The following is a 14,483-nucleotide window of genomic DNA, read 5'->3' on the forward strand; positions in this document are numbered from 1 at the left end:
TAGGCTTCGTTCGGTTATCTGCCTCACCTCCGAAATGCTTTCCTCTCTTTCTTACGTGATGTTGTTTTGGAAGAAATCGACGATGCCCCGGTACACATTCTTGTTTCCCAAATAATTACTATCGGTCTCACCTAAACGAGTGTGTGCATGCATTGTATCCCTTGTTTGACTGCCTCGAAATGTTACCAAGAGCAGAGCCAATCATTGATGGTTACAAATAACAACGCTCGTAGGTTAAATTCCTTTTGTTCGTGCTCATCCCACACAGGTACACCTTCGTCACGCCACAACTCTAAAAGTTCTTCAACCAATGGCCTCGGGTACACATCAATGTCGTTGTCGGGTTGCTTCGGGCCCTGGATGAGCACCGGCATCATAATGAACTTCCGCTTCATGCACAACCAAGGAGGAAGGTTATAGATACATAGAGTCACCGGCCAGGTGCTATGGCTGGAGCTCTGCTCCCCGAAAGGATTAAAGCCATCCGTACTTAGACCAAATCTTAAGTTCCTTGCGTCATCCGAAAATGACTTGAACTCTCTGTCGATTTTTCTCCACTTGCGACCCGTCGGCGGGGTGTCTCGACATCACATCTTTCTTACGGTCCTCTTTGTGCCATCGCAACAACTTGGCATGCTCTTTGTTCCGGAACAAACGTTTCAACCGTGGTATTATAGGAGCATACCACATCACCTTCGCGAGAACCCTCTTCCCGGGGGTGGACTCACCCTCAACATCGCCGAGGTCATCTCGCCTGATCTTATACCTCAATGCACTACATACCGGGCATGCATTCAAATTCTCGTACTCCCTGCGGTAGAGGATGCAATCATTGATGCATGCATGTATCTTCTGCACCTCTAATCCTAGAGGGCAGACAACCTTCTTTGCTTCGTACGTGCTAGAGGGCAACACGTTCTCCCCGGAAGCATCTTCTTTATTATTTTCAGCAACTTTTCAAATCCCTTGTCGAAGTACCATTCTCCGCCTTCCACTGCAGACAATTCCAGCGTGGTACCCGAGCTTTTTCGACCATTTTCGCAATTTGGGTACAACAGTTTGTTGTGATCCTCTAACATTTTCTCCAACTTCAACCTCTCCTTTTCATTTCCGCGAGTTCATCTTCGCATCAAGAATGGCCCGACCCAAATCGTCATCCGGGTCATCAAAAATCGGCTCATCGAAAATGGGCTCTTCTTCAGCTTCGTCTTCCCCCATTCTACTACCACCGTCTTCAGTGAATAAGGGATAGTTGTCACTATCCTCTTCTTCTTCGTTGTCTTCCAATATAACCCCTCTTTCTCCGTGCTTGGTCCAACAATTATAGCTGGGCATGAAACCGTTCTCCGGCAGGTGGACGTGAAGGGTCTTCGAGGTAGAGTAATCCTTCATATTCTTACGGGAACTACAAGGACAATATATGAAACCATTCGACCGCTTGTTTGCCTCAGCCACGTTGAGAAAATAATGCATGCCAGTAATGAACTCGGGATGGCACCGGTCACCGTACATCCATTGTCGACTCATCTGCATTTTATATGTATATCAAAAATCATTAAATACACAACATCTGACCAACTTAATTAATATTCAAGTTCATCACATAAAACTAATTGTTTTTTATAAAAAAGAAGAGGGGCTCACCGAGGTGGTACCGTGCCGGCTAGGGGACGATCGACAGCGGTAAGGACGGGGATGATACTAATTAAAACCTACAAAACATACCATAATTTCAGCTCAAATTGCATATAAAAAAATAAAATCACTAACTTAGGCATTTCATCGAACACCTTGCTTGCACTACAAAAATAGTACGAGTTAAAACTACCAAAGAACTGAGCTAAATTAGGAACGCCGGAAGGAAGGATGATATTGCTAACCCTTGGATAGATGTATGCCGTTAATCTTGTTAAAATGGTGGAGAAAAATAAAGATTATTGGAGTGTGAGAGGTGCAAAATATTTGGAAATGTGAGAGGAGAAGTGAGAATGAGATATGCGAGGAGCTCGGGCTGCCGCGCGCTCAAATAGGGCACAGACCCTTTAGTACCGGTTCCTTACACGAACCGGTACTAAAGGTGCAACCCTGGCCCCACCACCGCCTGGAAATCGGGCCCAAACCCTTTAATACCGGTTCGTGTTACGAACCGGTATTAAAGGTCCATAACGAACCGGTATTGATGTCCCACGCACGGAACCGGTATTAATGCCCCCTTTAGTACCGGTTCGTTAGGGAACCGGTACTAAAGGCTTAGATGGATGAGAGGTTTTCTACTAGTACCGGATCCGGCGTATCGTTAGACTGGAGATTTTGATTCACAAAAATTATTAGAGGCATATCGTCCTAAACATGGATGAGGAGGCGTCGGAACCGCCGTTAGAGGGATGTGTCAGGAGCACTTTACACTATACTATTAGATAAAAAATTACCATCATGTACCCCATAGAAAATCATGCAAGATTGACGTGTTCAGCCCAATGAATTAAGACGGTAGCCTCATCTAAAATTTGATTCTTGTACAAGAGACCAAATTATTTTCTACCTATTTTCTATAAAATGGTTCGGCTGTAGCAACGCACGGGTAATTGTGCTAGTCACCCCAAAGAGGCTAATCGGCTCGGAGGTGATAATCTACACGGGAGGAAAACACAAAAAGTAGGGGAAGAATGTGTTCTCGTGGTCGCGATGTAGGTCTATTCTCAAGCTTTTTTCGTAGCCATGCAACTGATATACAATATATAGGAGATACCCCGATGCTAGCTACACTCTTGTCCAAAGGATGTTGAAAATTAAATCCTGACGGAGGCAACTTGCCGCAGTGAGGGAAATCAAAGCGCGGCAAGTTTTGCGATAATCTCCCTTAGAACGGCGGGGCAGCTTGTGGCTAGATGGTCGAAGCCATGAGTGGAGACGACTGTTCTTAGGTTCCCAGGGAGCTCGAGAAAATCCAAGCAGGCCTCCTTGAGGCCGTGGCAGTGGTGCTGCTCAGCTAAAGCGAGCGTGGTGGCGACGGAGCTGACATCAATCCTGTTGCGCAGCTTCCCTTGGCATATCAGCTTTAACCTCTCCATGTCATACCGATCCGCCAGCACAAGCAGATGCTGAGCCATCCAAGTCTCCTCTTCGTGGCTGATGTCCGGCAGCGCATCCGTGTATACGAAGTGGAGGAAAGCCCCGAACGCCTGCGCTTCCACGCCATCCACGGGCACCGCGGCACCTCGTGCTTGGCCTTGGGGGCTGCCCTCCTTCATGGTCATGGCGCCGAAGAACTCCGCCTTGAAGACGAGCGACCGTGACGCCAGCACGCATCTGTGCGCGTGGAACGACTCTTGGCCCACATGGAACGTCACGTCCGCGCCCTCTCCGCCGAGGAGCAGAGCGCCCAAGTGCCGGTGCAGGTCGGACGGCGGCGCTGGCGCTGGCGCGGCAAGATCGAGTTGGACCGGAGTAGTAGCGCTGGGAGCCTCCATGAGCGTGAAGTCGCACCTGATTGTAAAGCAGTCGCCGTTCAGGAGCACCCATTGCTCCCAGTCTTCCCTTTGGGGCAAATGAGCTGAGAAGGTGAAGCGCTGCCGGTTAGTATCAGGTAAGTCGGTGGTGATGGTTTCGGTACGACCAGGAACTGGCTTCCCTGACTTATCAAGCAGACTGAACTGAACCTGTCCCCTCTTGTGGTTGAGAATATAATTACCGATGTCAATAATGAGTCTGAGAGATATGTAGTGGCTGTTGGGGTAGTATTCGATATGAGCTGTATAGTATCCCACGCGGAAGTCAAGCGATTTGGTCCATGTACCTGAGGGGATCAGATCCCTGATTCGCGAGTAAGAGTCGATCTTGAGCAGATGGTACCCGCTCACCGTGCCAACCACGATGGCCGAGGAGGATGCACATATTGACATGATGAGTTACGATGGAGGCTAGAACAAGGTAGCTGAAGGAGACTATGGTAGTACTGAGGAAGGAGAAATCGCGCCAGGGAAGTAGAAATAGGCGTGAGCAGAATAGCTTAGGGATTAAGCAAACGACCACTAGTACAAAGCACCCACACAGCAATTCTGCCTTTCCCAACAAAGGGATCCAGCTCGCACAAACGCGGCCCATGACAACAACCGGGCAAATTAGCCATTTACACGCACCATGGAAGTGGCGGACACACGGCAAAACAAGGCAGATAAGAATCAGGTTCACATATATATATATATATATATAGCGGATTTTCTACCCGGGGTGCTAGCTACGCACGTGGTCATCACCCTTGGATCATGCGCAGTGATTCGTGCATGCAAACGTCTGTCACCCGCGGCCGTTAGCCACATCAGTCTTGCCTGTGGCCGTTTTGCTCTCTTTCTTTAGGAGAAGAAAATTTTGACGAGACTCCATTTTTGTGAGGCCGAATAATTAATTAGGGTAGTACAAAAATCTCTTCATCGCATCTTAATTTTCTACTAGACATAAAATCGGTGATTATCATCCGCGACCGTCGTTGTTATCCAAAAGTACCGTGCACATTCTTGTTATTGAAAAGGAACTGCAAAAAATGTTTGGAACCAGGTGCTCTAGCAAAGAAACTTTGAAATCACGATTTATTTTCCGTTTTGTTAGTCTGAAAATTGTGAACCCTGCAAAAATATAGTCTGAAGAATTAGAGCTTCATTTTTACCTATTTGCACAAAAAATGGAATCGAAAAATTCATTAAACTGTAACCTAACCACTGTTAAAACCATGGAGAATTAAATCTTGAATGGATGACAAAATATCTATACGCTGGAAAAGGGCAAAAAGATGCCACAAAACATGAAATTTCAGAACAGATTCGTACATGCAGAGGGAGAGAGTGAAGCCAGACACGTTTGAATGGATGACAAAATAGGTCGAGACAAGCAAAAACATTTCTATACCATTCGAAGACTCAAAGCAAAGAAAAGAAGCAATCTTTGCTGTTTTACACATGGGCTTGGTCTTCAATATCTGTTAATCCTACGTACTGGAAGAGTGGCAGTGACTTTGGGTTACTGGCGCGCCTGCGGCTAGACCTTGTAGATGATGAGGAAGCAGGGGAGCACGGTGACGACGAGCTCGCCGTTGCCCAGGTCCACGGAGTCGTAGTACAAGGAGCGGTGCCAGCTGGGCCTGGTCTTGGCCATGCGCCCGGCACACCAGAATGGCCCTGCTGCCCACGCCGAGCGACAACGCGGCCCTGGCGTGAGGCAACGGCGCAGGCCGTGCCGCACGTGGCGCCGGCGGCCAGGCAACACTAGCACATCATCTCGTTGCCGTTGGCGCGGTGCGCGCGGGCGGCCGCCCTGACCTCGTCAAACCGCCGCAGAGCAACATCGACGAGCCGCGTGTCGAGGCGTGGGTCCTGCACGGACCTCGCGGATTGGCACCGGCCGACAAGTGCGATGAGGTGAGGCTCGCGGCTACCGCGCGGTAGCCAAAGGCTCCCGACCCGCAGCGTGGAGGTGCGCTACTAGGTGAGTCTTCTGGGCGACCACGCGTGAAGGTGCTGGACGCAGAGGGACGATGGTGGGATTGACCTTGGCGCAAGAGACCTGGGAATAAGAGAATCACAAGATCTAACAAAAAAGTGTTTGATTCTTAACGAGAGAACATTAAAGAAAAATAAAAAAATTACCCTTGGAAGGAACATTGGATCTGGATCCTGAAAAAAATCGTATGAGAACTTCATTAATAAAAGGAATCTTGTAGTATGAGCTACGGGAATTCATCAGCTGGAGAGAGGAGAAACAAGAATAGGCGAGAGAAATCGAAGAAATCAAGATCTAGAAAAAAGAATAGCTGAGAAAAAAATCCAAAAGTCAAGATCTGGGGCAGGACTCAGCTCGCCCCGTCGGGCAGAGGCAGCCATCGGGCCTCTAGAAAACTCCGCAATTTCACCAGGGCGCAGCTGCAGGCTCCTATCGCGCGTGGTGGATTTGGGGTAGAGACCACGCTCGATGCGGTGCTGCCGCGGGGGATGGAGGCGGCGCCCTGGTGGCCCCATTGTGGACGGGGAACCCGGACGGTGAAGCGCGTGCGCATCTTCCCGTCCCCGTACCTACCATCCCCGATGCCGGCTGCCCCCACCTATGCGCGTCGGCCGCCGCCGCCGTCGGCTGCGTCCCCTGTGCGCGTGCGCCCTCCGCCGTCGTGAGGCTCCCCAGCTGGTCGCTAGCGAAACTCAGGAGTCCACCGTGGTCGGGGGCGCGGGGAGAAGGCGGCGCCATGCATGGGCAGCACGCGGTTGCTGGATGGGAGGGGCTGGGCGGCGCCAGGTGCGGAGGAAGCAGCGGACCGGGGCGGCGCCGGTGCCGACGGTGGTCTGGGCGTGGGGAGCGTTGTCGCATTCTACAGAAATTATCGAGAGAGAGAGAGAGGGAAAGAAGTTCACATCACCCCCTAGGTATTGGGTTTGGGACAATAGACCCCCCTAAATTTGTATTGGAGCACTTAACCCCCGTAAGTATGAAATACCGGACACATTACCCCCTCCGGCTACAGATGGTGGTTTTGGTAGCTGTTTTGGTGACTGATGAAACGCAGATGACTGGAGCAGCGCGGCGACAGGTGCTGGCACGCGAACTGCCTACCCGCGGCGCTGGTCCTAGGCTGCTGCGGCGCAGGATGCAGGAACAAAGCATCGACATGGTGCGCGCGGAACTGACACGGCGTTGGGCAACGAGGCGGAGCAGAGTGTTGGCGGATGCACGGCGCTGGGGGCGGCTCGGTGGCGTTGTGGTTGAGGCTCGGGCGGGAGCGGCAGCGCTGTACGCGCGCGAGAGACCCAAGGCGGGCCCTGGCGCTGGTCGCTGCTGCGGTTGCTGCACTACTGGATCGGCATGGCTCTGACTGCAGAAAAACGAAGGCGGCAGGGAACAGGCGGGGTCAGGGCAAGCGGGCGCGCTGGTGCTGTGTGTGCTCGCTCATGGCAAGGCGTGGCGTGGAGGAAAGCAGAGTACGGCCGGCTGGCTTGATCCGTGCGGGAACACGGGAACTACGGGGCACTGTGGTGGTGCACTGGTGCTGCTCAATGCGTCAGTGAAGACTTGGAAGTCATGGATCGCTGTGGTGTTCCTTGCTGAATTTGATGGATGCCTTGGTCGGCTGGTCTGCTGAGTGGTGATGCAAAGAAAAGAGAAAGGAGGCAACGGGGAAAACGATGAAAAAAAAAGAGTAGCTCACCTGCGGTAGAAAACAGAGGCGCTCATGTGTGCTCGAGATGCCGGAGCGATGGGAAGATATGCGGACGAGTCTTCGTGGGCGTTGGTTGCAGAACAACGGCGGACGGACGTGCCCGAGCTTCGAACGGTGGCCATGGCACACCCGTGTCTGCGACGGAGAAGGCATCTGCAAGGCGGAGAAGAAAGAGATATTGGCGGGAACGAGCTCACCCAGAGGTCGATGGCGAGTAGGCAGTGGACGGAGACAATATCAGAGACAGGGGTGAACCAAAACAGCTACCAAAACCACCGTCTGTAGCTGGAGGGGGTAACTTGTCTGGTATTTCATACTTAGGGGGGTCAACTGCCCCAATCTAAACTTAGGGGGGTCTATTATCCCAAACCCAATACTTAGGGGGGTCATGTGGACTTCTTTCGAGAGAGAGGCATATGGGGGAGCGGGCTAGCGAGCTGGTTGCCTGCGGAACCGCGGTTGGGTGAATAGATGGTTTCGGTCGACTGGCTTGGATGCATGTAACGTCGTTAATCTGAACGTGGTTGAAAACGTCCTATAAGGCCAATCGGACGGATGGATGCCTATGCGTAGGTATCACCCTGGGCAGCCCACTATTTCCCATATATATGGAAAATAGTGGGCTACCATGGGTGGTAGCTATGCATACACATCCAACCATTAGATCTTCTATAGGGAGCACAAAAGGAGCACACGGTGTTAGACCTTTTCGCTTTCTTCCCATTTCAAACAATTGTCTCCGTTAGTTAACCATACCGTAACTCTTGCAAATACCAAAACAACAACCAGCCACGGACACGGGTTGTACCATAGGAAAAGAACCCGTCCGACAGTAAATTTCCAAAAACCGTAGCATTTATTTTGCCAAAACAACAACAAAAGTACGGTCACGGTTCGCAATTTTTTGGACTTTGACTACGTGTGGCCGTGTACTACAACGAGGACCGTGGCCGACTCAAATGTGTGAAAACAAGTAAAAAAAGTACATTTTCATATGGTATGGCTCTAGCCACCGTGACCTTGACAAATTGTCAAAAGGTGTAAAAAAGACAAATTTGTGTGTTTCCAATACAGATCCGATTTTTGTTCATGGTTTGAGGGAATGAGCCTGCCTTTCTCTCACTTTCTCCATCGACCGCAGATGGTGGCACATGCGAGAAGAGTACGGCCGTCCCGGGCGTCGAGGGGCTCCAGCAGGTGGCGTCGGGAGGAAGGAGAAGCAGGGCGGAGGCACGCGCGAGCTCGTCCGCTGTTTTATTCGATCTTGATTTGCTCCACCTATTTTTTCCGATCTGGATTTTACCTCACAGTTTAACGGAATCAGGATATGTGAAATAAAGTTTTGCTCTAGTTTCTCATCGATCTGGATTTCCTCTTGTAATTGAGTTAGATGTGTGGAGCTGTGGCGATATTCTCGGATCCTAACCTGGATTTGTTTTTCCGATCCAGTTTCCAGTGATGATTTTTCTGCACGTTTTAGCATTTCATCAATCATGTTCATGCCTCGATCCATGTCCACGGTCAGGCGATGGTTGAGGCCCGTAGTGGCGACGGCGGTGTGCGTGATATCAAGCAGAGCTTAGTCGATTGCTGTAGGATAGAGGGTTGCCGCTCTCCCTCCGACACTGCTCGACGCCCCTCGAACCTCCTCCCCATGGTCGTCGTTTTCTTCATCTCCAATGCTGATGAGGCGAAGGAGGCGTTCTACGGCTATCTCATGCTCCGAGGACGCCGGACGAGTGCTGGGCATGTAGCCTGGCCCGCATTGTCCTCCTCTTGTGCTGAGCCGCCAGTTTGCTGCCTTCAGCTGCACCTCTGCCACAGCCGTGGACGTTGTGCTATTTTAGAGCTCTTTTTTCCTGCTTTTCTACGATGTGTTTCTGGACGTGTGATTTACGGAAGTACTATCTGACTTTCTGCTTGGATTTGATTGGTTACAATTAGTACTCAGATTCGTGAGATTGGTGATTTTTTTTGTGCTGTTTCTCCATCCCAAATTCCTAGCCACCAAAATATGGTAGTTTGGCTAAAGTTTTTCCTGAAGCCCGGTCTCGATGATCTAGCTGTCTGCAGATCATGCATTTTTGTTGGATGTTAGATTGACTTGAAAAGAATTTGTTCCTGGATATTTTTGCATATCACGGGTAGACACAAAATGATTTCACATGAGATCTTTTCGTTAGATGCTTCAATATCTGTGATTTCGATATGGCATTTTCATGATCTAGATTTTTTCCATGTTTCTTCAATGTATGAGAAGAAGAGTTTTGCATCACCTGTAAATATGCTCCTGAAAATTTGGACGTTGAAAATAAATCATGTCTTTTGCATGATTATTCTGATCGCTCTGTGCTTGGTATTATTCTGATCATTATGTGCTTAAATTTCGCGTGAAAAATATAATGTCTTCTTCCTCCTGGACATGTTTCCTAATTCGTTTGATTTGGTCAGCCAAAAAAGGGTCGAGCGATTGGTGATTTGGTCTCCCGGACAAGTTTCCAAATTCGTAACAGTACTATCCAACAATTTTTTCTAGGCGTGGGTAACATGCCGGTTAGGTTTGAAATTGTAGTTTTTTATTTAAAAAATAGCAACATAACTTTGGATTAAGGGTTGTGTAGATTTTCTTTTCATCTGCAGAAACTATACATTGTCTTTTACATTATACTTAAAATGATAGTCTGCATCATCCACTGAAAATGTTTAAAATGATAGGCTGCATCAAACCATCCTCTCTTTTTGTATTTTTTCGGTAGAATTTTCCAAATTGTTTTCAGGTTTCTTCTAGATTTTTTTGTTGTTGGAGGCGAGTAGAGCAAATTGCTAAGTTGTCTTTACTTTTAAAAGCATGTTGTGATTTTTATTGCCATGCGGAACCGGCGGTGCAACCAAGTCAAGGGGAAAGCAGTGGAACAGTGGACAGTGGACAGTTTACGGTTCAGAAGAGCCACGGGTTCTTTATTTCAGGATAAGGACAAGGATGGCTCCTAGCTACTTAACGGAAGTGAACGGAAGCCCAAATCACGAGACTGCATCGAACGGTCCTAACAGTGTGCACAGCTATCACACTAGGTAGAAAATCTGAATTGACATATCTCCTGACAACAAACATCCATCCGTACATTGTCTCTACCTGCCCATCTCGGCCTTGTCTCTACCCTGACGGTGAAAGAGAAAATGTGTAAACTTTCCAGGGAAAGAATTGAAATTCATGGGAAACAAAACTTGATAGCACATAAAAAAATGCTATGAATTTAAATTGCAATGCATCAAAAGTACAGACCTCGCAAGAACGGACAATGTCGTGTCTTGTGCGGACGTTCGATCCATTCATCCTGCTTCTGCCATGCCTTATCCCAAAACCAACCTCCCAAGAATAAATATTGAAGAATTTAAAAGCTTCCTCCATTGACCGGAAAACCTGCCCTTCGCGAGGAAGAAAGATGCAGCCGTCCCCCCTGCCATCTGCTTCCCTGAGAGAAAAAATTATGTTCGTGCTAACTTTGGAAAAAGAAATAGTTAAATAGATAAAAAAATTATAAACCCGTCTGGCTGGGGAGCGTCAGCAATCCCTCTGGTGCAAACTGCACACCCAGCTCAGCTCTCCTTCATATAATCAGAATAATATAAACTAGATTTAGATGTGCGCCTTGGCGCACGATCCCGTGAAATTTGCTTCAATATACAATTTATATATAAGAATGATGAAAATCTGGTGAAAAATGAAAATACGATTTTTTGATTTTACAGAACAAAGTTGATATGAAAATAGGACAAAGCAGACGAAATCATGAATGGAGCATTAAACTTTTTTTTTTTTGCGAATGTAAAAAAAAACTATTTTGGGGCAGTAAACACTTATATACAATCAAGAAAAGAGGAAATAGGGCAATATTTTGGGGCTTGCCATGGCCTGCTGCCCAGTGAACAGTTTGTAAATTGCTATATTAAGCATCTATAGATATCAACAGTAATAAAACATCAAATGAAAAAAAAACTATTCAATAGGTGAAACACAACATGTCAAAGGTTGTTGGTTCTATAGACGGACTTCTCCATCAGAATGATGTTTATGACATGCTATCGGAGAGAATGCCACTGTCACTACTCCCTTTTCCCTTGGTGGGTATGGTGTTGTTAGTGGCTTTGGAAACTGTAGACGGTGAGCGCCGCCTGATCATGACCCTAGATGGAATCTTACCGATATCCATTGCTTAAACCTGGTAATAAAGGATGGGAGATTACATTAGCATTGGTAAAAGTTATCAACATTGACATATACAGAGACAACGTTTGTGAATCAGGAGCCCGACTTGGCATGTGTTCCCCATCTTTGGTAAACGAGTTGGCAATCGCTATATTAATCGTGTATAAAAAATATATATTGACTAAGCTATAAATGAAGTAAACAAAATATAGAAATAACCAGTATCCTTGGATGCAATTCTTAAATGGTAATTAGAAAACGAAATGTAAATGAAAATGGTACACTCTTATTTTCCAGATAGACATGTAACAATGTGTTTTGAGGCTGTGTTTCTAAAACTATTAATTTCTCCTACGCATTGTGTGTGGCGATGGAACAAATAGATACACTCAACTTAGTGAATAAAATGATGGGCCTGGCTCACTTCTAAAAACAGGCAAGCCACAACTTTGCCCTGTTTACTTGGGTTTGTAGACATCCTGAACTTTTCCCTGTTGCACCGACCTAAAACACCAGAGCAGGACCATCTATCGGATTTTTATTGTACAACCCATATCCCTCTTTTTCTGTGCATGCATCAGACACCATTTCTTGAAACAATGGAACCAACAGATTCACCAAAGACTACAGATGGGGTAGGAAAAACAGAAGTTTCAAGGTGAAAGCCTACAACTTTGTGTATTAGTAAGGAATATCGAATCATCAGAACGTTCAAATTATGTGGCCCCAGCTGGCTGAGGAGAATATGTAACAGATGAGTCCCATAAGCCATCAATTCTTGACCTGGAAGACCCTAGGGAGCTTACCAGCTACAACTTTGTGTATTAGTAAGTTAACAATATTAATCTGATTTTAACAATTTAGAATAAAATTTAGATACCATGAAAATCACTTCTGTTTTGAAGGACCCATATTAGACTAATGCTTGCAGCCTGCAGGGATTCCCAACCTTTGAATAGATTTTTTAGGCCAAAGCAGATTATTCCCCAAATATCTGAAGGTGACGCATAACTTATTTATAGATATTCACTAAGTAATATAATGCAACCAACTAACTGCTCCAAAACAATTCAGCCCAGCATGCTACAGAAACTTGTCGTTTCAAAATTTTCGTAACATTCCAGGAAAGTGCCGCGACGCACGTAGGCCATTTTGAATCCAGATATAAAGACTCGGAGAAGGAACTAATATAAATACATGATCACCATTATATATAACATAATTGCAAATGGCCAACAAGGGGAATCGTGTATGACTCAAACGGGGAAAACAGAGGAATTACCCAGGGAACAGAGCGACGTCAAATGTTAGCTTACATGCGTCTTGGCTGGCTATTAGAACAGATGCACATCGCTTGTTTCCGGAGACCCATCCTGATGTCAGAATAAAACAAAGGATATGAATGACCATATTAGGAGAAGACAAAACAAATAGTTGTAGAAAAATAAATTTACATACACTTACATGAGTGGAAGTTCTTACATTGCCACATATTTTGTTCACTAATATAATCAGTAAGAGTGCATCTACGTGCTTACAAAAGAAACACTGAAATAGCAATGTTCGAACCGTAAATTAACATTGGACTCCAGATTTTCATAAACAGCTCCGCTCGGTAATCCGACGGTAACCAAATAGCCAATCTAAATGTGCACAACAATATTTTTTGGAGGAATAGTATGATGTATTCAAGATCCATATGGACCACTTACGTCCACAGAAAGGTAACAAACTGTTCCGTGCCCATCTATTCTGCAAGAGAGGATTTTTATACAAATTAATGCCAACAATACAGTCAGGACAGCATGTAAGTGGAAGATATGCACAAACAGATGCTACCATATCTCTTCCTCCTAGTAAGAATCTTCTTGTTGTTTCTCTCAAAATGGTCATGCAACATGATCTTCGTCCTAGCAGGCCTACAATTCAGCACACACCAGCGACATGATCAATTAATTTTAAAGTGAGCAATTTCATCAAGCTGTGGTGAGGACAAACCCATCTACGAATGAACAAATATATTGACTTCATTGAGAATCAAGTTTTTTCTGTGGAGACTGGAATCTACCTTGGTACAAGCTGGAGCCCAGCATGAGGAAGCCTCCCAAGGATGAAGTTGAGGAGAGGTGGAGGGAGGTCGAGCTTGCAGAGCGGTGGTGCCCAATCCCTACTGATCCAACAATCTACACATGGACCTGATCCCAAATCGCAGTTTGTTCACGACAAATCCACCCCTGTGTCGTCACATCAGGTGCTTAGAGAAAGAGAGTAGGAGGTGCGATGGGGAGAGAGAAAGCAGATACAGGGGAGTGAGAGGCCAGGAGTGGCATACCTCGGGCGAGCGCCGATGCTGCCCATTGCTATGGGGCCGGGGATGGCGGTGGCCTCCCGTGCTCCTCGTGATCCTCCTCACGGGCAGGCCACAAAGGGGAGTTGGCTGGGTGGACCTTGGGGCAGCCGGTTGTTCGTCCGCCGTCCCTGCTGCAGCTGCGCAGTGGATGCCGCCGTGGCCCCATAGAAAACTTTCAAGACCTGTGAATAAATTAGGATGAAACATAAAGAATCAAAACATGTATGAATTGGGAACTCAATCAAAGAAAATATGAAATCATTCTACAACCATTAGTTCATGAACCTGCACCATACTTATGACTAACGTGTAGAAATATATTTTTCGATAAAGAGTGTAGAAATATATGGAATCAATTTTCTCGATAAAACAATAGGCAGCCACACCAAGAGCTCCGTAAATAAATTTCTGGATCAAATGGCCGGCAGGTATCACAAACCTAATCAAATAAAAAGACACCATGACATGTGGGAACTAAATAGAGGAAAATGACATAAATCATGATTAGGGGAGATGATTACTAATGTCCTGACCATGTCTTTAAGTCCTGCTGACCGTGCTCGAGCTGTTGACACAGACGATATAGGCAAAGAACGCAAATCTGAAGCGAGCGCAGCACAACCAACACGTAGACATCATTTTATCTGTCCATTCTTAACTAAGCATCTCTTCTCAACAACAACAAGAAACATGCGAAAGAACACGTTTTCTTATCAGCAATGAAATTA

The 14,483-nt window shown here is 46.8% G+C and overlaps 1 protein-coding gene across 1 annotated transcript; it reads right to left on the reverse strand.

Moving 5' to 3' along the window:
- Positions 1-2,677: 2,677 nt before the first annotated feature.
- Positions 2,678-3,902, reverse strand: LOC124672422 (BTB/POZ and MATH domain-containing protein 1-like). Its single transcript, XM_047208648.1, has one exon. It carries the CDS (start codon positions 3,900-3,902, stop codon positions 2,829-2,831), a length of 1,074 nt encoding a protein of 357 aa, XP_047064604.1. The 3' UTR covers positions 2,678-2,828.
- Positions 3,903-14,483: the final 10,581 nt, after the last annotated feature.

The sequence above is a fragment of the Lolium rigidum genome, chromosome 7 (assembly GCF_022539505.1).
Source record: "Lolium rigidum isolate FL_2022 chromosome 7, APGP_CSIRO_Lrig_0.1, whole genome shotgun sequence".
Taxonomy (NCBI): Eukaryota; Viridiplantae; Streptophyta; class Magnoliopsida; order Poales; family Poaceae; genus Lolium; species Lolium rigidum.